We start from the raw sequence: 26,543 nt of genomic DNA, 5'->3' as shown, positions 1-26,543 counted from the left end.
TTTGAAAAACGCTAAAAACTTTTTTATAGCCTAGAGAAAACACTCGAAGAAAGGAACACACTTACTATTACGTTTTTGTCCAGCAATCTTATAAGGCTATATCCAACGCTATAGCACGGAGATGTTTTATGAAATATGCTCAAATTGATTTACAGACTGAATGCTAATAATATTCATTACAATCAGCAGTTAAAAACTAATAATTAGGTATTAAAATACAATTGCAGATTTAAAAGAAAAAATTCAGATCAGCATTTCGTTTATCATGACGTCATTAGCCTATAATAATGCTGCAGGCTTTCGGTTATGTTCAATGCGAAAATAGAGTCATACTAAAGTTGGAAATGAATAATTTATTGAGCACAGAGAGTTACCCAGAATTTATTGAACTATTTATAACAATATTTTCAGTGATAGTTCCAATGTTTCCAGGAAGTTTAGCAAACTGTTTTTTGCTCCCACTTCCAAGCCTATTTTGAAAACGACGGAACAATAAGTGCAAATATAATAAATACAAATAAAAAAGCTTTGTTCTCATTGTAAGGAACATCACGTATAATGACTAAGAAGGTCATTAGTTTGAGACCATGTTGTAGCGTAACAAACAATTTCATGTGCAATTGTTTGTTATCCGTTGATCTATAACTTTAAAGTGATACTTTTCCATTCGGCTACTATTTTCACCTCAAATATTAGATATAGCGAGTGTGAGCAGATGGATATTAAAGTGCACATTATCTTTCACCTATCTATTTCAAAAAAGGGGTTTTGTCGAAAAAGCAGTTGACTGGAAAAGTTTTAACTCGGACTCGGACTTTGTTTGAAATATGTTTGCAAATCTGATTTTGCTAAAGAAGAAGTTGATCAGCCTTTCACATTCCCTGATCAATTACTCAGCTGAAACATTAGCAAAGGCATATTATATGGGCAATACAGAGACTCCCACGAATCATTTCGTTACTTTATAATGTCTGGACATGAACGCAGAAATAATGTCTGGACATGAACCCAAATTGATAGTAAAGTCAGATGTCAACTGCATGGATAAACCGTTTTTTGTCGTTTTATTCGCTTCTTTTTGAATTCGAATACTGAGCAAGTCTTTTTCGACCTTCTTTTTTTCTCTTAAGCTGTTACATGACCGGATAGTTTTTCAAATCTCGCAGTTACTGGTTATCCTATCAAACGACAATCAAAAAATCATTTGTTTTTTGAATTCATCTCGAACATTTTTCGTTTTTTTAAAGGCATCGAAAGACGATATAAAATTCTCAATGGGTATTCTGCCTGCTTCATCAACGGTGAGATCACTCCAATCTTACCTCTACTCACTTTTTTAATTTCATTTATATGTCACAATCGAAAAATAAAAATGCTTTAGATTTTTTATAAAGTCTCAATTAGAGCAAATACGCGTTATCACCATGTTTTCCAAAAAAGTTCTCGAGAAATGCAACAAAGAAGAACTATTTGCAAAAATTTTTGGAGACCTATCAAAAAACACAAGAAAAAGACAATACCATAACAAAACTTGAAACAGATCTTGTTAACTATGAAATGCAAAAATTAACTGTCGGACATCAAAAAGAAACTATTGATCGCATGGAAAAAGATATCGAATTTTTCAAAACACAAACTTCTAAAGTTATTGATAATTTACTTGAGAGACAGGATACGTCAAAAAGCAACCGTCGTGTTGATCCTCAACTGAAAATTTATCAACCAAAAATAGTACCCCAATTTGCCAAGCAATTAGTTATATCTGATAGTACTTTTCGGAAAGTAAATCAGCATGACATTTCGCAGCAGACTGCAATCCATTCATAGTCATCTGCAACAATAGGCGATATTTCTATTGTAGTTGATTGCTATTCCCCTGGAGCCAAATTGGAAACATTAATTGTACATGTCCGTCATAATCCCATTGACGAAGGCGTTTCTGGACAGGAGGCAGCAACTCAACTCAAAGAAACAGTCGACAAACGTATGCAAAAATTCAAGCCTCATCGTGTTGCTATATGCAAAATTGGTCCTGTAAAAGATGGTTGCTATGGAAAGAAAACAAACAACGAGGAAATATCTAAAATCACTGACCACCTAGAAATGATAAACCTGGAGCTTGATGGATCCTATCCTTGGTCACGGATTGAGGTTTTGGAACATGGACTATCAATTGATGATATATGTTTTGATGGAGTGCATCCCAATTGGTATTTGCAACTGGCGGTATAAAAAATTTGGTAAAAAACATACGGCACGATAATATAAAACATAACCTAACGGCATCACAGAATACAGTTCAACCTCGTTGAAATTTGAACTTTGCTAGAGTTGAGTAACTTTTTTTTGACATAAAATTTTTACCGTTTGTTTTAACTTTCAGATTTTTTTTTGGGAAATGTGAAAAAACAGGTATACATTAAACAACGTTACTTACAATTCAAGTAAATACGAAACATGATAATTTAGAAAATGTGCAGATTTATTTCCAGAGAAAACTGATTTTAATATTCATTGAGGCTGTTCTTTGTGTTTCTCTTCCTCCTAACAGAAGTTTTTTGCTTCTTTGTGGTGACATAGAAAAAAATCCTGGACCCTTTGACGCTTCAAAAGTCTCAACTTTGGATGATGTTATATTTGGCGCTCAAATGGCATTAAATTTCTACTTTTCAACGCTTGCAGCATGCAAAATAAGTAACAAGATTTACAAAATTTGCTCCAGTAGCTGGATTCGGAAAATATTGTTATTGTAACTGAAACTTGGATGAGCGAAGAACAAAGCTTGAATATAAAACTCATTGGTGAGCACAATTTTTTTTGCATAAAAATCGGTCGCATCAAACAGGTGAAGCTAAGGGTGGGGGTGTAGGAATATGGATTCCTAAGAAAATAAATTTTAAAAGCAGAAGAGAATTTAAGTTAGCTGATCTGAAATTTTTTGAAACGTTGTGGCTGAAACTAGGCAACCTTTAACTGAAAAATGTCTCATTAACATCTCCTATTGTCCACATCAAAGCCTGGGTGACTTCTTTTTACACGAATTAATTGCAGAGATTTCTAATGCGTTCTCAGCTACATATAGTATTTGCCTATTTGGTAATTATAACATTGATATGTTGAGTGTAAATGGGCAGAAGAGCTTTCAAAATTTTGCGGCGGGACTAGGATTACAGTTATCTAACATTGGTATTCCTAAACGCATAAACAACAATAAAAAAATTTGATAGATCACTGTTTTTCATCTAATGAGCAAATCACTAGTTGGAAAGTCTGCTTACCTTCTTTCGATATTGATCATAGTGTAATTTTTTTTCAGAACAAACTTTTTTTGTTAGAAGAAAAACAAAATTATTATATTAAACGAGATAAAAGAAATTTTGTCGATGAAAAATTTAATAGAGATCTGGCTATTGCAAATTGGAGAAGAGTTTATCAACAAAGAAACTGCGATGAAATGTTTGCAGAGTTAAACAGAATTTTTATGACAATACTCGAGAAAAACGCACCAAAAGAGAAGAAATTAGTTGCTAATATAAAAAAAGACTACTTCAGAAGTTCAACATTTCGTTGCTGAGAAACATCGTTTTTTCAATGACTCCAAATTGACACAAAATGCTGAATCATTTGTGTCATTAAAAAAGTATCGCAACCTTGTAAATCGAAAGTTAAAATGAGCACAGAATCAATTTTTGGAGGATTTTTTAAAGAAAATTTAAACTTCAAAAGAGAAATGGAAATTTCTTAGAAAAAAAATGGATAGGAGAACAACAGTCCAAATATCACTGAAAGTGATGAGAATGGTAAAAAACGAAAGAAAAAATCAATATGTAGCGCTTTTATAAGTTTTCAGCAAAATCGGCATCTACAGAGGGCAGATTATTCCATTGAACGTCGATAAATTAGAGTTTAACATTAGACCGTATACTTTGAGGGAAATCTATAAAGTTAATGACAATCTAGACAGCAACAAAGCGCCAGGGCCGGGATACATCAATGCTTGGGCATTGAAATTTGGAAAATATGCTATTGGGAAACATCTTCAGATTTTATTGAACGATTGTATTCAAGAGAAATTTTTTCCAACAATTCATAAGGATGCACACATCACACCAATTTTCAAGAAAGGAGATGTTTCTGTTTTAACTAATTATCGCCCAATTCCTGTAACACCAATTTTCGCAAAAGTTTTTGAAAGGCTTTTACTTAATCAGTTAATAGAATATCTTGAAAAATTTGCGCTCTTAAACAAAAAAAATGCGGTTTTCAATCTCGAAAGTCGTCTACTGATGCCCTGTTTCACTTTATTGAAAAAAAAGGGAATATGGAAGATAACAATAACACAGATGCTGTGTTCCTAGATCTTGTAAAAGCTTTCAATTCAATTTCACATGGATCATTCTCAAGAAAGCTGAAAATTTCAATCCCTCTCAATCAACAATTTTACTTCTCAAATCTTTTCTCGAAAATCAAACACAATGCGTATAACTGGGTATAGACTTATCAGATAAAATAACTGTTACACAAGGAACTGTGTTAGGACCTCCTATTTTTCTGTCATATGTCATTGATTTCTCTGTCATATGTCAACGATTAATGAAAAAATTCCCCAAAGTGTTGACAAAAAATTAGAACAAACAGGCAAATACCTGACAGAGAATCAACTCGCTTTAAATGCCGATAAAACAGAGATTTTATACTTTACAAATCATACTAATTCGGGTCCGGAGTTTTCATTTAAAGGCAAAGTTGTCAAACCAGCTGTGTCGTTATCTGGGAGTACAAATTGATTAAAACCTAACCTTGGGAAATCACCTGAACACAGTTTTAAGCAAAATGCCAAATGCAGTTCGTTCTTTGCATCTTGCAAGAAATCAAATACCTTATAAACAGAATTGATGTTTTCAAGTCAGTTGTACTCTCTCATTTTTCGTTCAGTTTTCCTTCAAACTCTTACAGTGAAAAACATAAACCGCATAAACAGGCAAACTAACAGGGGCATAAAAGTTTGTTATTTTCGACCAGTCCATTGATCTTCTCATTAAGGATCGTATCAAGTCAGCCGAACTGTTTATCTCAAAAGTTAGCCTAATGAAGCTACAAACAGATATGACAATGGGAAACATCCAAAAATTTTAAAATGTTTACTAGTCGCAATAACGCTAGACAGAACAAGAGAACAAATCAAATTATTATTAAAAAAAACGAAAACGAAGTGGAGTAACAGTTCTTTAATCTTGAAAGGCGTTCAAAATTGGAACAAATTGCACTCTTCAATAAAAACTTTTAACAGTAAAACTTGTTTTAAAAATAATTTAAATGTTTTAACCGAGTTTCTGCTCGATCAACACAAGAAAGTACCCGTTAATAGACAAATAGGAGCCTTCAAATCCTATTTTTACCTATGAAAACGAACAGCCACAATTTAAAGATTATCATATTAATAACAATGCTGATTAATTTATTTAACATTTTAGAGCCTGTAGATATCCAACCTTAAGTTTATAGTCTGAGTAATTTACATTATTCAAAAAAAAATTGGAGCGCATAAACTTTGGTTTCGAACGCACGAAATTCTGGACATAGGCAATTTTGAACGCGCAAAAGTCTGGACATAGGGTCTTTTGAACGCACGATAGTCTGGACATATATGCACAAACAATAAATTTTGGAGCGCACGAATTTTGAGTTGGAACGCACGAAAGTCTGGACATGGGGATTTTTGAACGCACGATGAACGCACGAAAAATTTTGAACGCACGATAGTCTGGACATAGGCACTTTCCGTCTGGCTGGGTCTGGAAGGGCATCGACTTTCGGTCTGGCACCTCAACCTGGGTATGCTTGATTTGACTTACGTTGAAAGGGAGCTCAGCACACCTTTCGGGTGGAACTCCAAATTCCTCCAATTCAGCTGTTTGCACAAAAGGGGGGAACCTTCCTTCGGGTCCGCAAACAGTTGATGCAATACCTAGAATCCAAAACATAAATCATTCTCGGGTCGAGGTTTGGTGGTGATTTTTTTGTGAGAGATGCGATGAAATGCGGCGAAAAAAATTCACCGCGTATTTTTTACATCTTTTTGCGGTGAATGCGGTGAATCGAGGTGAATTTTTTTATTTTCAAAGCGTTCTCAGTATTCTTACAAAAAAGAAGCTTCCTTTCACGGGTTCGAACCTAAAAATTCGCCGCATTCACCGCATTTCTTACAAAAATTCTTCCAAAAACCTCGACCCGGATTGGTAATTCTTTCCGATGACTTTGTCCTCAGAACAACCAGGTTCGAACCAAGATGTTCATTAGTTTCCAAAAATTGAAAACAAAAATTACTCATAATCCTGATGCCGTCGGTCTGTGAGGTGGAAACATGTAAAAACAGAACCTTAGTACAATCAAATCAATTTTTTCTCTTTTTTGTCAACATTTTTATTTTTAAATACAAAACAAAATCTGTTTGACTAGAATTCTTGCCTTATTATAGAGGATGCTGTGCAATGCTCGCAATCGTACTTTCGGTTGTCTGTCAGCATAAAAATAACGCCGTCTTTATTGAGATACACATAGTCGAAAATGAAACATAGAATGAACTTTTTTATCCCATCTACCAAAGCAGCCTAACCGTTTTTCATTTGCTAATCTAATGTGAAAATTCATTGAAATCACGTCAAATTGTTCGAATTGAATTCAGTTTTTTAATTTCTCTCAGGGAAATTATTACATAATCTTTAAAATATGCGAGATAAATGGAAACTGATGAGGAAATTAACTAGAAAGAAATATGATGCAACTTTTGCTATATATAGAAACTTAAAAAAGGGCTCTTTCATGAAAACAAAAAGAGCTTCTTATTTAACAGTCATTGACAATACTTCTTTGATGTTCAGGTTACTTCTGTAGGAGCATTTAAAGTTTTATTAAAGTTTTATTGTTCCCATATTTCACTGTTTTTAGGAATGAAAAGTGTGGTGAGAGCAAAAGTGGTCCAAAAATGGGATTGATATATTTAAAAACTGATGCCAAGCCAAAGTTGAGCTATCATTCGCAAATTTTCAACGCACGACACCCCCCCCCCCACCCTCCCTCTCCAAAGCCCCCCTTGTTGCTTTTTCATCCCCAGACTGAGCGGGGAGTTAAAAAATAAAAAATAGTTTCAGTGAATTTGGAGAACAGCATACTTCTCAAAATTGGTGCAAATTTCTGTGCAAATTCATTTTATACATAGGGTTTCGGTTTTGTACGTCCAGTGAGTATAACACTGCAAGAACATATTGACGATGTTAGCCAAAACTGAACCAAACGTTCCCTGACCCAGAGAGGATGCTAACTGCCAAATTTGGATGCTTGTAAGGCGGATGTTAAGTTCGCGAGAAATTGCAACATATTTATCCGAATCCAACTCGGGTTGCTATCAAAATGAATTCATGCGTAGACACTCAGACTGTTACCGGTTTGTTTTTACTTTTTTAAGTTCATTTTTTTGATATCTTCATAGATGGCTCTGAAATTATCACTCAATATGAATTTTGTGCGAAACTTGAATTAAAGTAGATTGAAACCGCAAAAACGGTGCTTTATCATACCGCACTTTATCAGTGCCCCTGCAGTGCTTTATCATACCGTAGAATTTGTAATGTCTCTTTATGCTCACGTCGTTTGCACTGCACGGGCGTAGAACTTTCGGATCTATCCAAGGCTGGTGAAGATTGAGTACATTGGCATCATACCACCCATTTAACAATTTTATCACGGCAATGTCATATCCGTTTGCCAAATTGTTCATGTCAAAGCTAAAATTAGCATGCATAGTATATAAGATTTGAACATTAAAGAAAAATTTGGACCATTTTTAGAGGAGCAACGCTTTAGGAGAGAAATTGTTAAGTTCGTCAGGGGACCCAAACAATTCCGACCCGGGTCGAGACCGAATGGTTAACATGTAAGAACTTGCAAGTTTCTTGCAAAATATGGCTAACTTTTAAGAACTTGTTAACTTAGTTCTTACAAGTTAACCATTCGAAATCGACCCGGGACCATACAATTGTCGAAGAGGCATTCCAACTCAAGATCATGGGAATGGATGAGCATTCAAGTTTTAAGCATCCCTGAACAAAACAAAGCCAAATGTCGCAAAAAATTCATTATTCTGGGCTCAAACTTAACAAACAAGACTCCACGACCCCGATCAGTTTTGACTCAGAGATCTTTCTCCAAAAGAGAAAGAAACTAATGTTAAACTATTAACAGATGCTAAATTTGACATTACCATGCAGAAAATATACCCCAAAATTTCCGCCTTAGTAAAATTGGCTCGAAAATTAGTTACATAAAATGAACGAATTTAGATGACATCCTTTGTATCTTACTTTTCGCAAAAGGGGTTCGGCCAAATTTGCGAAATAAAAGAACATTCGGTGCGAAAACTAGGTAACAAATCTTGTAGTACGTTTCCACTCAACTTAGGTATCTATTATTCGCATTCAAAGAATCTCTAATCCGCAATTGAGCCAAATAAATGCGCGCATTTTGAGCATGCAAAAGTGGTTTTAACACTTTGTAAAAGAACATTCGGTACGAAAAGTAGGTTACAAGTCTTGTAGCACGTTTCCGCTAAATTGAGGTATCTATTACTCGCACTAAAAGTATCTCTAATCTGCAATCGAGCCTAATTAAATGTGCGCAATTTCAACATGCAAAAGTGGTTTAATACTTTGTAATAAACAATGAAGATTTTATTGAAGCTTTTAAAGCTTTAAATTGATTAAAATAACAACTTTGAAGACAAAGTAATTCCCCGGACTGTTTCAACCTCTGGTCATCTTGTCACTTGTTAGCCAAGCATAACATCAAATGGTCACAAAAATACACAAATCCAATCAAACTTCAATGACTCTATTGACAGGGAAAGAAAATTCTGTAATCAGTAATTCTGTATCAAAGAACTATCAATACTGCTTAATGGCATAATGTCTTAATGTTATAAACAGCCATAGATTGTGTACAAATGAATTTATTATTTGTGTGATTTAATTATAGAGAGGAGAGAGAGAGAGAGAGAGAGAGAGAGAGAGAGAGAGAGAGAGAGAGCGATAGGGAGGGAGAGAGATAGGGAGGGAGGGATGGAGGGAGAGAGAGAGTACGCGCCGAATGCAGGGAATATCCGAGAAAAAAAAATTCCGCAAACTCCAACTTCAACGGAGGAATTTTTCACTTTTCACACGGATGCAATGTGTCTAAACTAATAGTAAATATAGCTCAATAAACTCTTCATAGGAAAATAATTTTAGAGGAAGAGAGAGCGCGCGAACAAAATGGACGGATTTTTCGGGGAAACAAAATTCGACAAACTCCAACATCAACCGAGCAATTTTTCACTTTTCACACGGATGGAGTGTGTCTAAACTAACAGTAAATATAGCTCAGTAATCTCTTCAGAGGAAAATAATTTTAGAGGAAGAGAGAGAGCGCAAATAAAATGAAGGGATTTTTCGGGAAAAAATTTCGACAAACTCCAACTTCAACGCAGGAATTTTCATTTTTCACACGGATGCAGTTTATGTTAACTAATAATAAATGTAGCTCAGCGAACTCTTCAGAGGAAAAAAAATAGAGGAAGAGAGAAAGAGAGAACAAAAAAGGGGGGATTTTTTGGAAAAAAAAATAAAATTCGACAAACTCCAACTTCAACGGAGGAATTTTTCATTTTGAAAGGGATGCAGTGTGTCTAAACTAATAGTAAAGATAGAGGAAAATAAATATAGAGGAAGAGAGAGAGAGAGAATAAAATGGAGAGATTTTTCAGAAAAAAATAAAAAGAACTGTAAATTGTAAATAGAACCAAAAACGAAATTGTCGTTTCGCCGTTACTTCCTTAAAGATCAAACTTGAGGCAAATTTTGGCAATAATTTAAGAGGGGGTCTGCAGGGGTACCTTGTGTTTTAAGGACCTTGCGTTTAAAAGAGATTACAGTTTGAAGCTGCTTAAAATAACCCTGATAACAACTATGATAAACAACAGCCCAGATGAGGATTTGAGAACAATTTCAATTGTGCAATCAAATATAAATGCAGCGGCTCTCTGAGTTTCACTTCACTCATTTCTCCGTACACTTTTTTCAAGACATTGTGTCTCGGTTTACTTGTTTCAATCATTGTGTCAGCAGTCTTTGTGTGTATTTTCTATGTTGTTTATTTTAGTGGCATTTAGATTTAGAATCTTAATTAAATTTTCTGACAAATGCTTAACTGTTTCAGCTCGATAGGCCATTGAATGCAGCCAGGTGACTGTCAATGTGGTACTGGCCGTTCGTATTTAGTGAAATATATGTGGTACGTCCCAGTGCCAGAAAAACGTGTTTTTTTTCCGAAAAATCGCTCGCTCAACAAACGCTTTGTTTGTCAATGTGGGAGTGGCCGAATCTATTCTCATTGGCCAAATCTATTTTTATTGGCTAAATCTATTTTCATTGGTCAGGCGTATATGGTGTAACTCCCAGTGCCGCAAAAATTGATTTTTTTCCGAAAAATCCCTCTCTGAAAAAAGCTTTGTTTGTCAATGTGGGAGTGGCCGAATCTGTTTTCACTGGTCAAATCTCAAAACCGAAAATAGTGTCCTCCGTATTGAAAGCAGCTTTAATTCTTTTTGAATTAAGGTAAAAACTCGATACACTTCTTTCTTTGCGTTGCAAAATCTTCAACTTCGCAAGTACATACTTCTCAGTATAATCAGCATTTAGACAATTTCTCATTTTTATTCGAAAACTGGTAATAAACACGCCAGCTCAATTAATGGTTCCTTTTTAACAAAAGTAGTAATAAAGCTTTAATAATCACTTTTATGCTCAAAGCGCATTAAATTTGGTTTAATTGCGAATTATTTGCGAAATCGAGCAAAATTGAGTGCGAAACTTTGATACGTAAAATGAGCGGATGCGTGATACAACTAGCGCGAAAAATAGGGTATTATATTAAGTTTGTACTTGTATTTCGCGGCTAAAATTAGGACACTTTTGCGAACACGGATACGATATTCCCTTCCATTCTGCCAGTTTCTGCTAAAGTAGCTATTTTCCGCAAAATTTTACCACTTCCATTGTATAACATAGTAAAAACGAACACGAGATACACAAATCGGGCATATCTGCCCGTGACAATTTGGGTATACATCTGCATCGTAATGGATTTTGGAAATTATCTTTTCGTCAAACCATTTCAATAATTCAGTTTATGGAGCTGCTCAAATCAGAAAATTGTTCTCGTTCTCTGATGTTTGAGCAGTCTTAAAAATTGTTTACGTTCAGTTTGTCATAGACTGTTACAGTTTTCGTCCGTCACAATGTCTCAAATTCCTTTACCGGCTCTCTTCATTTGCAAGGGTGTGAGTGTATTTGTGTGATTGTGTGTATGTGTTTGTGTCTATGTGTATGTGTGCTTGTATGTGTGCATGTCTGTTTGTATGGGTGTGGGTGTGTGCGTTTGAGTGTGTAAGTTTGCTTTTGTGCGTGGGTATTTGTGTATGTGTGTTGATCTGCGTGTATGTGTATGTGTTTGTGTGTGTGTGAGTTTGTGCGTTTGAGTGCGTGTGTGTGTTTATATATATATATATATATATATATATATATATATGTGTGTGTGTGTGGGGGGGGGGGGGTTGCGTATGTGTATGTTTGTATGGGTTTGCGTTTCTGTGAGTGTTTGTTTGCGTGTGTTTTTGTGTATGTGTGTTTGTCTGCGTGTGTGTATGTATGTGTGAGTGTAAGCGTTTAAGTGTGCATGTGTGTTTGTATATGTATGTTTGTTTGTGTGTGTGAGAGTGTGCGTGTGTCTGTCTGTCTCTGTGTGTGCGTTGTTAGATGTTGATTCTCTCATGGATTTTTAAAGATGTTGGACTATGACATGTTTCTTAAACATACATCCTTTTATTAAATGTAGCGTTAACGTTAATATAGTTTCTTAGGATCCGAAACAAGTACCTAAGCCTGTGCAACGAAGTTAGTTTTTGTAAAGCTCAAATTCAGCTATAATGTTTCGTTCAATTGGTTGCTCTGTATGTACATGGGGTGTGTGACGTCTTGTTTTTATGACATTAGATGTGTCCAATAGCCAACATGGAGTTTTTTGCGCACTTTTGTATTTAAGCTGAACATACTCTGTATCTGTAGTGAGCGTGTCGATTTTCGCGACACGCTCACTACAGATACAAAAAAGAAAACAGAAAACATAATAGATAACAACAAACAGAAAACAGAAACTCAAAAAAAGAAAAAAGTTGACAATTTGAGCTTTTAAACTGAGTTTTACTGATTTTTAAGAGAGAATGGAAGTATTTACAGGAACTAAAAAGAAAACGAACTTGATCAATTTTTTATCAAACAAGGAAGAGCAAATGATAATTTGTTGATATCCGACATGAGATCACGATTGTCTTTCTATCATATGAACAACTCTAAGATGTCTAACTAATTACAACAATGATTTATATTAAATTCACTAGAAATTTGGAAAGGACATTGGGAATTGAGATAGAAAATGATATTTCCTGGTTTTCGTGAATTTTAGAATTTAGAAATAAAATCAGAAAGATAGTCCTTATGCAACGGTTTTATAAAATTCGGAATATATTGTTGTAACTAAATGTTTTAATGCTTTGAGTCGTTGTGGTCGATTAGCGCACACAAAAATCTTCATTACTTCATTCTTTGGCTTCTAATACCGATATTTCTATTGGCAAAATTGGCTTTGGATCGCATGTCCAACGTTCAGTTTGGTTCTTTGGGAAGTAAATTCCTTTAAAAGTGGCGCTAGTGTCTAATGTCGGGTTGCTGTATCAGTCTGTTGTTTGGATATCTGCAATTTTGATCTGTTTGTCTGTGGTTCTTTGTTGTCTCCTTTTTTCTGCGTCGAGTATTAGAAGAGAGATCGGAGCGACCGAATATTTCGGCGGTTCTTAAATCAGCCTAATTATAGGCATCATTTCTGGTGCGAATGACAACTCGTTCTGTTTGTCGACTTTGAGATGCCGATGGGATCTCATCAGAAAAATGTGGAGGTTGTGGTATGTCTGCGAAAATTACGAATGCTTCATCACATTTTGGGTTAGGTTTGGGAAAAAGAATTTCTAAAACTTTGACCATATTGCTGCTGGCAGAGATGAGAGAAGTTCCAGAAACAACACCAACATTATTACTTATCCATTTTTGTCGCTTCAATTTCTGGACTCCAAAAGATCTTAGAGAAAATCTGTTTTGTGATTGGCAACCTGTGTTTTAGTGTTTTTCTGCAATTTTTTTTGGGTTGATAATGTGAGTGTTAACGAAATTCGTATTGCCCTCAACCGCGGTTTTGAATCCTGCTGTATCTTAGTTTCTTACACCAACTGCGGGATTTTTTGATTCTTTGATGATTGCTGGTTGGGCTGACATTTCCAATAGCGCCTCCTGGAGCTAGAACCTCGTTAAAGAAAGTCATAGTTCATATACTGAGTTTCTTGCGTTGTTCTTCCGTGCAATTTTAACTTGGACACTGCGTTGTGATCGTGGAATGGGACGTTGTGCTTTATCCGACCACATCAAGGGAGGTCCGCCGTCTTTCAACTGTTACTGTTTCTCTGTGTTCCGGTTACTTGGGGCGCAATTAATTTTCCTAGTTTATGTATCTCTGCCTGCTCCCATGTTTGCTTATTGATCATCTGTCTATTACGGTTGCCCTGAGAAGGTGTCCTTTTCTAAATAATGACTGATAATCTTTTCGGTATTTAAAGTTTTACTTTTCTTCTCCTTGTAATATTCGAAAGGGTCTTACTTACTTGTCCAGAAACTAATTCGAACAGCAATCAATGAGTTGTTTTCTGCTTGCAGATTCTCAATTCACATATAACTGAATGTATTGAGTTTATAAGATCAAAATTTAGAATTTCATATACGATAGTTGTCTATTAAAACTTTGAACAAAGTTTTCTAAAAGGCCTATAGCTCTGTGAACATGTTGGGACTCCCTTATAACAAAAAAAAAACGATTGCAGAAATCTTAACACTTGGATGCATTGTATAATTTTTCAACAGTTGCATATCATGAATATCTGTCCCTAGCTGTTAAAAAATATTCTTCAATCCAATTTCCATTAAGCATGGGTCACCAAAGTAGGCTTCGATTTCTTCATTCGGTTCCATACTTTTAAATAACGTTGAGCATTTGCCTCGTGAAATGACGTTTTTTCCGACCAATTTCCCGACTTGCCTTCCACACACTAGTCTTGACAATTATCAACTGTCACAAAATATTTTGTGCTAAGGTCTCGACAGAGAAAGTGAATGTACGGAGTTATTTCCTATAATCGTTAATCGACCTCTCAAAGCTTAAAATCCCTCATTACTTTGTGAATGTAATCTTCTCCGTCAAATTTGCGAGTAGTTTTTGCTATAGATTTTTTCAACCAACTAAGCTTTTGATCTTCTGATTCATTCAATGAATTGTTGAGACACAAGTTAGTTCTTGTTTATATATATATATATATATATATATATATATATATATATATATATATATATATATATTTGTTTGTTCTTGTGGTGGAATAATTGGGCAATTAATCTGATTTCAGTTCGGCGTTGATGGTGAAACGTGATGTAGCGGGAGTGGATTTTCAATTCCAAGGCACGGTCGTAGTTTCGATCTATTTGATCACTTCACTATCAATTTAGGTGTCGATTGCGTTGCGGACTAGGGGGCAAAAAGCAAGTGGGTATTGTTTGCTCCATATTTATTTTCTTGCCTCTTTGATGAATTTTGACGCCATTGCCAAACTTGCTATCAAAATTAGTGCATATTTGATTGAATTGATCACAATGTTCACCTTTTTGTGTTTCTGAATTTTGCAACATTAATGTATTACTAATTTTTGAGCTAATACTATTATCTGCTAAGAAATAATGCGAGAAATAAAGTCGAGACTTGTTTCTGTGGATTGAATTTGGAGTTCGCCATGCAAGGTTTCTATGTCAATGTTCATTTCTATGTCCATTCGAATTAGTCATTTCTGATGCAAACAATTTAGCAACCAATTTAGTTTCTCGTTTTTTAGTTGCAGTTTGCAGTTCAATTTAAATTATATAAAAAATTTTACAATTCGTGGATCAATATAATTGAAGGTGCTCATATTGTTTAGTTGAGTTTCAAAATGTTGTTATATGATTGCTGCAATTTCGAAAATGCTGCAACCGCAATCTCCTCATCAAATATAGACAGTCTTTCTTTTCTTTTCTTTTTTATCAAAAAGGTTACAATAAATATAATCAACCAGTCCGTTCTTCGCTCCGGCTGGACGTTCATATGAAAAACTACATGGAAGCAGTCGATCTAACGATGTCTACAGTCAATTTGATCGTTGTTCTCTTAGCATTGAAGGTAGTGCAAGATGGTCAGTAATAACTGTTGAATTATTTCCGTATTGGTAGTAATTGATGTAATCAAATGGCAAAACCATTCCAAAAAGTGAAGGGGCCGCTCCAAGTCCAGATCTAGGGGCGTTGCTTTTCGCTCTAAATTCAAAATTTGCGGTCCAATTCTAAATATAGAACGAAAATATTAAAAAGTGGGCTAAATATTGCAATTTTCAGCGCTGATGCTACTTCACTTATAAAATCATTAAATCTGTTTCCTGATCTTCAGTCAAAACAATTTATTGGGTGTAGTTGTTTTTGATGACAGGGTTGCGCCAATCTAGGTAAATTTTTGCAAAATTGGAGGAACGAACATAAGAAAGAACTCAAACATTTAGTAGTATTTGGAGGTGGCCTTGTTAAAATTGCAGTTAATTCTATTCGAGTTGCAGCATCCCGGTTTGTGAGAAATTATGCTCGAACCATTCACTTTCCAATATAGCAAAGTGACAATTTGTTCTGTTAATACACAGATTCGTTCTAAAATAATAATCAAATCATTTCGTCTAATTGTTTTAGAAATTGGTCTACATATTTTAATTGATCTTTCTTCGAGCAAGTGTTAACTTATATATCCAAAAAGCCAAACGTGATTTTGAGACCTACAAGGGTATAATCGATAGCTTTTTGCAAGTCAGCCGGCGATTGTTCAACAAAATGTAAGTTTAAATCTTTGGAAGCCAGTTGATTCGCCACAGATTGTACTGAAGTTACAATATATATGAAGTTTGACGATATCCATATTTTAAATCGATCTTTGAAACGTATGCACTTGACTAGTTGGAGTCTCAGTTAGCCCCGCTGAGATATTAAATCGATAGGCATTCAAATGATAGGAATTCGATACTTAATTTGTGTATTTTTTTAAACGAATTTTGAGAACACAGCTAATTTAACCGAACGGTCTGTTTTCACTGTTATTAATGTCAGGGCGATAGAAAAAAGATCAGACAAATAGACATTATTTCTATAAGAATTTCTTTTTGTAAAAGTTCCATTTCGTCAGAGACTTTAGGTTGTACGTTCATTGGGACCCGTCTGCTCTTTTGATGTATTCCGATGTAGTTTCCATGAAATTTCATTTTTGCGATGTGTTACCTTTATAGTTCAACTCCTGAAACCAAACCAAGTTATTGCAACGTGATTGCTTGTTTATTGGGGCCCTCTGCAGTGAGATAGATTTTATCATTTGATTAACAGGTATTTGTTTCCTGTTGTATAACTGCCAGTCCCAAATCATTTAACAGGATATGTCTTGGAAACAGTTCGTGACCTTCGTCTACAACTGTCAGTTTTGAGCCTTTGTTTTCCCAACAGTTACTTTTGAATGGTGTCCACAGTTTGCCAATTCTTTTTTTCGCAAATATTTGAGATCCCTGTTAACTTAAGTGTATCTTCATCCCAAAGTTGTGGTTTGTGTTAGTATTCTATTCACCAAACTTTGGTTGATGATGCCACACACTCGCCAATTCTATCACTGCAGTAGAGGAGGAATTAACAATTTGGATGGTGATGTTCAAAGCATCGGACTGTGTATCGAATTCAATGGTTATTGGTTTTATATATTCATCCTCAGATATGCTGTCTTATCAGGCGCCTTAAACTTGCATGTAGAATTCTGTATTTACTAATGTAGTTAACAATTTTCGTGTCGTTGTCGTCTTTTGAACGTTTTTTTATTGAAATTTGTTTTTTGCGTTGAAGTTTGCTTTTGTTGTGGCTGATGCTATTCTTCGGTTCACGGCATGTCTTAGCAAAGTGGTTAGCAGTTCTGTAGTTGTTGCATTTCTCTTCTTGTGTAGGCTTTTTTCGGTTTTATGAGAAGCCATTTGAATTGCGATTGAATTGTTGGCGGAGTCGGTTGCCATTCGCGTTGGTTGGAATTCACTGATTGATTTTAGGTTTTCCAGTTTTGATTAATTCGTTGATAATTTTGTACCAAGTTTCATTTTGATTGACTTTTCAAGTGCTTTGTCCAGAGACCTTAATTTGCAACGAGGCGCGTCTTGCGTGTCAAAAGAGGTCATTTTTGTAGTGAAAATCTCTCTAATGGTTGATTGTTCTGCATCATCAAGTTTTTGGACGGTTCTTTCAATCTTCCGTAGTGTTTCAGCGAGAAAAGTAAACCTGTTATAGATAATGTTCCTGTCCCGTTTGAAGGTTCTTTTTTAGTTGTTCGGTTATTTGTCTCTCATTTTCGTGATTTGGTTTTTTGATATTGAATATTCCCCGTCCTTTTGTTCTGATTGAAAAAATACGGCATTGACATTGTTTTCCTATTGCATACAGTCCAAGGTTTATTTCCACAAATTATTCTGCTTTCTTATATTCTTTTGAAGCGATTTTGACATTTTCTTATAGTTTAGCTTTTCTAGTTTTCTGTCCCTCTCTTCATTTTGAGAATGTCCTTCAACTTGTTCCTATTAGCTGGAGCAGTTCGTCAAAGCTAATATTCTCTTCGGCTAAGAGGTCCATTTTTCAATGAATTATCCGCTTCTATTACATTCAGCCAATTTATGTTTTTTTCTCACAGAATAACTTAAGTCCCAATCGCCTATCTCAATTGATTTTGTCAAAAGGGAAAATAGTTGTCAATTGAAATTATCAACTGATTTTCTTTGAGTTTTTAGATAGAATTTGTTTGAACTAAAATGAAAAAAACTTCATCACATATTGATCAAATAAAGAAGAGCAAATGATGACCTGTTTATGTTGTGATCAGACATGAGATCACGATTTCCTGTCTAGCTTATGAACAACTTTAAGATAACTTTCGGATTACGTAATTGAACTAAATTAGACAGCACAAGAAATATGGAAAAGACTTTTGAGAATTAGATGGAAATGTCATGGCAGTATGATAGAATGGCCAAAAATGTCTCTTCTGAATCCGACGTTCTCAGATTGACTTTAAGGCTATGTCGGGGAGTATTTTTGAATTAACTTGAGAATTTCAAAAGACCCTGGTTGAGATGACCAAACAAAAATGACGAAAATCTTGTAACAATTCTTTGGTTTGTTCGGTTTCAAACGTTCGAAAACGTTGGTACGTTCCGTTTGTTCGGTGGTGTTGTTTTCGAGCGTAAGAAAACATTTGTCATCGTCATTTTGGGACGCAAGAGTGATTGATGCTTCAGAAGATTCGGTATTCAAACGCAAGTGGTCGTCAGTATGATCGGTTTTATAAAAACAAAATTGTCGATTTTTTGCAAAAAATTTTTGATTTTTCTGTTTATAATGTTGTCAAACGTTGTGTTAGCGTTGCTTTTGTGGGAATTTTGTAGGTAGTATTTCAGGAAAAAGTGTCGTAAGAACGAAAAAACGATTGAAAATTCTTCTAGAGCTCGTTCTCAAAAATATTTGAACGAATATAAATTTCAATGTTATTTTTGAATTCAAAAATGTAACATGCTTGATGAACATTGAAGAGATTTTTGTTGATTAATTTTTATTCAGTGAGTTTTGACAAACTTTCTTGTAGTTCAAACTCAAAGTGTTTCACGGTTGTTACTTTTAAAACTGAATTTGTCGGAATAGTCTGCGACTAAAACCCAAAAGATAAAAATTTATCGTATTTCTCTCAACAATTCCAAATATCTCTCAAACGACCATACTGAATCCCTCTTACGTTTAAAAAGGACAATACCGAATCTTTCATATGTTCAATACCGAACAAAAATGACGATTCCGACTAAAAAAAAAGTGCGAACTTTCGTCTTTTTTGGCTAGACAAAAACGACGATTCTGACGATTCCTTTTGTCTATAAATCGAAGAGCTTTCAACTAGGGGAAGCTAACTCAAGTTAGCCGTTGAACGCATAAGTAAAAATCATTTTGTTATTTGCATACCATTAGGAGGGTAGTAAGCCTCAACGGGGGTAACAAACAGACATCCAAAAGGGTAGTGTTGTTAGAATTTACTCTAAAAGAATAAAAGCTGCACACCTACTAACTTTTGATGAATGAAAAACCTTCTTGATTCTCGTCTCGTGTTTGAGTGTTGACCTGTTTTGAATTTAGCTGATTGAATAACAACCCGTCCTGAAATCAATAAATTTAACAATTAAGCCTTGGTCTCGAACAGTTAAATCTTATTTTTATTACCACTGTGGCTGCTTGCCATTGAACGGTTTGTTGCCTGGAATCGACGTTCACAATTTTAACGATTATTAATCTAAAAATTTAAATAACCTTTAATCTCTTACCATTGTTTACGAGTAAGAAAAACCGATGCTATAAAGCGCGTATGGTAAAAAGCGCGAAAATCTATGACTTGATTTAAAAAAAAAGATTCAAAAGGATGTGACGTCTCAGAGAGCCGATTGGAAGAGAGCCAAAAATTTCCTGAAAAATTAAGCGTTTATTGAAGAAACGTTTTGTATTCAAATAAAATTGCTAATGAAATAATGTTGGAAAAGTTGCCACCAATTATAACCGAGTATTTGAGAACTTAACTCTCATTATTTAGTACCAACCGAAATCGGGAGCGATTGAATAAATAGTTATCGAGCAGTTATCTCAAGCCTCTGCCATGATTCACCAGCTCAAGAATCTTGATATGAAACATTAACACCAGAACACGACATCAACTTACCCGAACAACTACTTTTCCAAGGTAACTAAGTAACAGTTTGAAGTGGTCAAAGGCAACTTTCTGCATTCGGCTCTTTTTTTTCAAATCAAATCCAATTTCGGCGCTTTTTAAAGACGGGCTTTCTACTACGTAACTTAAGAAAATTTCTTTCAACTACCTTTTCTAGATAACTACCAAGAAAATTTGTTTTTGGGTAAATTTTTCTATTTTTTGGTTGTTATAGTTTCATTTCCAGTACCATGAGTCACAGAGGCATGGCCATAGCCTGCGAATAATACTCGAAAAATACATGTTCAATCGCTTTCAATTTGTGTGGCTTCTAAAAAACTGAATATCAAATCCCATATATACATGATTGTGATTGGTTGAAAGTTTTCCTTCTTTTTCACGAGCAATTTCTATTGGTTGTGAAAAAGATCATTGCTGGCTTAATATTTTCGGCTCTCTACCAATTGGCACTTTTTAGCTTCGGTTGTGCTGCATGTCGCGGTTTTATTTTGAGAACGTAAATGTGTTCTCGCAATTGGTTGACAAAATTACTACATATATCGGAGTAAAAAATAATTCAAATTGTGGAGACACATGCAGCAAATTTCTTGTAGGAAAACTCACGAAACCCATTACAATATATAACTAACTGCGTGTGACAATAACTTTGTCTAGCGATTGAAAATTGTGCAAAAACTTAATTTTTCCTGAACGCTAACAGCATGCAAAGAAAAATTGAACTACCTAATAGACAATCATTTTTAACTTTGGAAAAATGTACTTTCCCGAAGAAAAGTCCCGAAGCCTTCTCGAAAATTGTTTTCCATTTGCCTCATGTTGCAGGAACACATTCTTTTGATTTTCAACTTATGAGATTTTTAAATCGAAATGGAGCCGGCAGATACTATATCGTTTGACCTTTGAACACTAAACATTTCAAAAGTTCATTTTCGTTGCGCCTTATAGCCATAAAAATTATAACGAAGTAAAAATCAATGATTTTGGGCCTCTAATTACAATTTAGGGAATTAAATCCAGTTGATGCGAAGCCGTCGCTCAAAAAAAGACAAAATTAGGCTCGATCTCTTGCTAATGATACTGACATTCAATTGACAAATTGTACCAAGTTTTTAGCTTAACCACCATTTGCATTTGTTGAAATAGACAAAAACATGCAACAGAATTGCATCTAAAATATATGATCATATGGGAAGAAGACAGAAAATCTATTATTCTCTGAAAAAGTTCAGTGAATATACGCCTCAATTTCTGGATTTGTTGGCACATTAAAAATTTGCTCAGAGACGCATACGAACACAGAGCACAAAGAACTCATATTAACAGAACAGAACAAACGGTGTCTATATTCTCTATAATTTTGGATGTCACGAAGGAAAAAACTACAATTTCTCATTTCAATCAGATCATTGGACATCAAATTTCAGCTTTTCTTTTTCTCCAATAGCTTATGCACCAGATAAAGCAGCATTTTGATAGTTTTCTTGCAGCGTTAAAACAGCAGCAACGCACAGAAAATAGCCTTCTATGGTGTTTTTCCAATGAGAGAGAGAGAGACTCCCGAATGTGAGTTTCTCGGTGATTTGAAACATTTGATCTGCCCTTTCGGCTGCCGATTTGCGATGAATATTTATGTAGCAGGCTGATATGTTTTAATAGCAAATGAAAACAAGTTGGCTGAAAGGCAGGAAAAAAACAGTAGTTATTTTGTAAAATAAAACTTCAAAGAATCTTATGCTCGAAAAGGACCAATGCTCTCCGGTTGAGAAACCGAGACAAAAAATTAAAAACCGAGACACAGAATATAATATTTCCTATCATTCCTGAATCTTCATTTGTAAACTGAATACAAGTGAATGTGGTAGAAAAGCAGATATATAAGCAGAAAAATTTTTAAAGATGAAAAAATAAGTTTTGTTTACTCTTGCATCGATTTTTGATTTTTGCTAGGATGAATCAATTGCTTGTTGACGTAAGCCTATTTTACTTTTTTTCTCTTAGCTTTAAAGATTAGGTTTACTTTATCATATCTGTTTGAAGTTATTGCAAGCAAAGAATGAGCCATTAAGAGCCCATTGAAACAGAGTCTTTGATTGTCTAATCCCGTCAGATAACTTGCTACATACTCTGGGGTTCTGATAGCTGCCCAACGCTATCCGGTCGTTAAATATGCTTCCGGGTCCTTTTAGTTTTCTTTCGATTTTTAGTTTGGTCACATGGAGACCAAGCCCAGCATTTGTTTGCTTGCTTGGAATAACCTCGCTCATTTCCACTTTTGGGTTTTTTAACGACCACTTGAAGCTATTCCTTTAATCTTGTCAGACTATCGTTTTGCACAATCTGAGCTCATCAAAATTTGACAACAATTTTTCAGTCGTTCTTTCGCTAGCGTGAAATGGCAATTAGTAAAATGTTTAATGAATTGCTCTGTTCCATTCAGAGGAAATGTGCATTTCCAATGTGCATTTCCCTTTCATGCATTTCCATCACGTGTTATTCGAAAATTTAATTTTATTTTGAGGCTTGGTGTCAGTAGAAGAGATCTAAATTGATTTGGATTTATTGATTTGAGTTGACTGGGTTTTGAACTTAATATAATTTGGTAACATACAATTCAGCACATTTCACCTTATTTAGTGCGTATTTTTTAAGATTTTTCGATCCGAGGTCATGAGTAGCGGAACATAAATTTGAATTATGGCTAACTGTTTGCAAACTTTGTAAATCTATGTCTGGGTACGAGCCCCAATGTATGATATGGCTTTAAAAATTTAGTCGGAATGAATAGTTGATAAGTTTTTGAAACATTAGTAATTCATTTCGTCAAAAACCATCAATAAGTAAATTGGAAACAAAAACGTGAGATGCAAAAAAAACCTAATCAATGATAGTGAAACGTCAAATACCTGAAAAAACTATAATTCTAACTGGGCGCAGCATATTTATTTATCATCTTTATAAGCATGCAAAAACTGGGTTTGTTGAAGTTAGATAAAAAAAAGCAAATAAAATGACACAAGAACGAAAAGAATTATTTTGACATTTTTAAGCTGAACATTGTGTGGGTAGAGCTTCTCAATTCTCATCGAAAAGTGTGTACTATAAGCTCAAACTTATTAAGCTCAAGTTTATTATAGTTTATTAAGCGAGCCCTTGGCTGAACTGTAAAAGAATGAGCAGCACAAAAATAAGGTTGGAAGAAATTTTGAAGGCGAAGAGTAAAACTTTTATTAGTTGAACCTGGGAATTGCTGATTTATATCATGATATCTCCTTCGAGTTAACAACCAACGGTCTATTATGCGTTTCTTTGAGTCTTTGGTATTTTTGCGTTCAAATCATTTGAACTATGAGAGAAAGAAGAGTATCTTGATCCTTTGCTGTTTCTCCATTCATCGACAACTACAAGCTGAACAGTTTAGGCCTAATGAAACTAGCTGCTATAAATTTTGTTTACATCTCCTCCAGCATCTCCTTCTAATTTCATCAGCAGAGAGTTAGTTTTGGTCAGTTTTGATTTAAAAATCATTAGACTTCAGACTTTTATGATATCATTGGTGTTTTTTGTATGTATACGTCCAGAATTTTGAACAACGTTTTGGGCTGACCCTCATGACTAAGTTATACGCAATAGACAACTCTAAAGGCTTTTGACCAAGTCAACATTTTGGGCCGAGCAGTAGTCCAAAATTTTGTTTCTGAAGAGTTAAAATACAGCAGCAAAAAAGTTAGGTCTGGCTTCATTTGAGCTGAGCTCTAGAGTCGAGTGACTTTTTTTGGACTATTTGATTCCTATCAAAGTGCAAAAAGTTTTCTTTTTATACCACTTTTGGGCGATCCAGTCTGACCACCCAGAGTGATTCAGCACTGAACCTGCGTTTTTCAATTTTAACTTGTGAAACCAGTATTGAAGCAGCTGATTTACATTAAAAAAACTGGTCGTCATGTCCAGAAAAATTATTCGGATTGTCCAGAGTAATTTCATAGTGAAAACAGTACAATGAATTTTTTGAAATTGACCAAACTGCCTCAGCATATCAGTAAAGCATGCCAAATGCATGCAAAATGCATGCACTTTTTAAAGAAACGTTACCAGTGAAAAGCTACATATAAATTGCATAATTCTGCTAATATTGATGCTGGACAATGACACGGAGCGACTGGCATACGTTTTGAGCGCGTTCAAGGTGCATTTTTGGGTAAGTTTGGATTCAATTTTGGATGCAACGTGGAACGTGCGCTCGCATAACCACAACAGGTGTATTGTCGACCTTGCTGGTCACTTAACAGGTGAGTTATCGGTCTCCCAGGTCACTTTGCAGGTGTATTCAAGATCTGCCGTGTGACTAAGCAAGTTTATTCACGATCTCCCAGTTCACTAAGCAGATGCATTCACGATCTACCGGTTCACCGAACAGATATGTTCACGATCTCCCGGATCATTAAGCAGTATCGTGATGTAATGTGGTGTAAATATTCCAATTGTGTGATGTAGTATGGTGTGAATATGACTGTGATGTAATGTAGTTTGGTGTGAATACGCCTGTGGTGTGATGTAACATGCTGTGAATATGCCTATGGTGTGATGTAGTATGATATGCATATGCCTGTGATGTGATGTACATTGAGTGCTGAAGCACGTCTAAAACAGAATGGTTCTAGTCTGAAAATAATTATACAATGATCTTAATTAGGCTGATAATTGCATGATAAAAGTTATTCAGAGATCAAGATCAGGATAAAAATCAGAAGTACCACTTTTCTCCGAAAAAAAAACTGATGAGTGTAGATGTTGACATCAACACAATCTGCAGAATTGTAAAAAAAAAATCTATATACAGTCTCGGGACTATCAATGGTCAGTACTGCAAAGCTATGGGCGCTCAAACCGGGTATCTCATTTTTTATTGGTTTTTCTTTAGAACGGGATACTTGCCTAGAAATAATCACTTTGTAGTCTTGTTGATGTTTTGTAGGTGAATATCTACATTGGGGTTTTTCGCTACCTGGCATGAGATGTCAGCGCCGTTTCAGCGCAATATTTTGTTTACCAAAATGCGCTGAATGTGCTAGAATTATGCATAAAATGAAAGGAGTGCACTGAAATGCGCTGAAATGAGCTGACGTGCGCAGATTTTTCACATTATCAGCGCAAGAATTTTACATAAATTTACGCTGAAATTCCTTGAAACCTCGTAAGAAATGTATTAAAATTTCAGGGCATTTCTTGAATTTATTTAGTGGGGGTAAACGCTTTTTGACACCGTTTCCTGATTTTAGAATTCTTGATTTAAATTGCCCCTATATTAACAATTAACTTTTACCGAAAATGCGCTTAAAAACATTGAAAAGCGATTAAAGTACTCAAGAAACGAGCTAAAGCTTCAGCGCATTTCTTACATAATTTCGGCGCAATCTTTCCGAAACTGTTTATTATTATGACTTCAATTTAAGTGATATCAATTTCAGAAATCAATGGCACAGTAGATAGAGGGGTGGCAACCGCACCGGAGAGCTGGATTCGCGTCTCAGTCAGCGCCAGTTTTTTTTTGAAGATTCAGTGATTTTCAGCGCGTTTCTTGCAAAGTTTCAGCGCATTTCAACGCAATGTTTTGTAAAGCCTTTGCGCTGAAATTTTGAAAAATCATCGAATTTCGTACACAATTTTTAGAAATATTCTCGACCGGGGTAACTACTGAAACAATTGGTGATTTTTATTATTACTAACAACTCTTAAATTAGTTAACCTTTTCTTTCTTCTGTACGATTTTCGTCATGAATACAATGAGCTGCGATGACAACGTGATGATTGGTTATCAGTACACCGCCGCAGACCCCAGAGTTAACATGACCGTCTGGAGAATAGACGTAATACACAGTCACTTTCACCAAGAACCCTACTTGATTACTGTATTCGCTTCCGAGAACTCGCTTAAAATTGTTATTCCATTCTGTATTGGGAACTGTTTCGTTTTCCTCAGGTAGAATATTACCGATTGTAATAGATATTTTGTGCCTTACAATTTCTACATACATTTGTTGATTCCAAATGCTACAGTGTTCCACTTTTTAGTACATAATAAACAGGCTGCCTTTACTTTTCATCCCGATTCATTTAACCTCGCTCATCTTAAGTCCCAGGTTTAGACCTCGACTTATGGAAAGATCTTATAATTCTAGCAAGTCTTTTTGGTCGAGCATGGTCTTTTCATAAGTCGAGGCCTAAAACTGGGGTAACATCTAACCCGCTCATCGTAACATTTAATCCCTCTTTCGTTTTCTCCCCTCAAACTTTTCACGCCAAAACTTATAACCAAAACTGCCCTGAGTTTTCCTTATTTTGAGGTTTACCTCCTAAATTTGTTACCCAAGCCTTGCGTTTACCTAATATTAAATGATGACAAATTATATGAAGGATAATAGGGGTGAGATGATAGAGATGAATTTAGAAGGGATGAAAGGATGGATTGAAATTGATGGATGCGAAAAGACAAGAAGCCAATGGAAAGCATA

At 35.2% G+C, this 26,543-nt stretch overlaps 1 protein-coding gene across 1 annotated transcript; it reads right to left on the bottom strand.

The window, feature by feature from the left end:
* Positions 1 to 1,756: 1,756 nt before the first annotated feature.
* On the bottom strand, positions 1,757 to 26,066 carry LOC142340437 (uncharacterized). The gene is made up of 5 exons (XM_075391013.1): positions 25,778 to 26,066; positions 19,385 to 19,472; positions 7,615 to 7,784; positions 5,856 to 5,968; positions 1,757 to 1,831 (listed from the first exon to the last, which is right to left on the bottom strand). Exons 1-5 carry the CDS (start codon positions 26,064 to 26,066, stop codon positions 1,757 to 1,759), a joined length of 735 nt encoding a protein of 244 aa, XP_075247128.1.
* Positions 26,067 to 26,543: the final 477 nt, after the last annotated feature.

This window comes from Convolutriloba macropyga, chromosome 5 (assembly GCF_964194025.1).
Source record: "Convolutriloba macropyga chromosome 5, txConMacr16.3, whole genome shotgun sequence".
NCBI classification, from domain to species: Eukaryota; Metazoa; Xenacoelomorpha; order Acoela; family Convolutidae; genus Convolutriloba; species Convolutriloba macropyga.
Note: the sequence above shows the minus strand (reverse complement) of the source record. Positions and strands in the feature narration are given on the sequence as shown.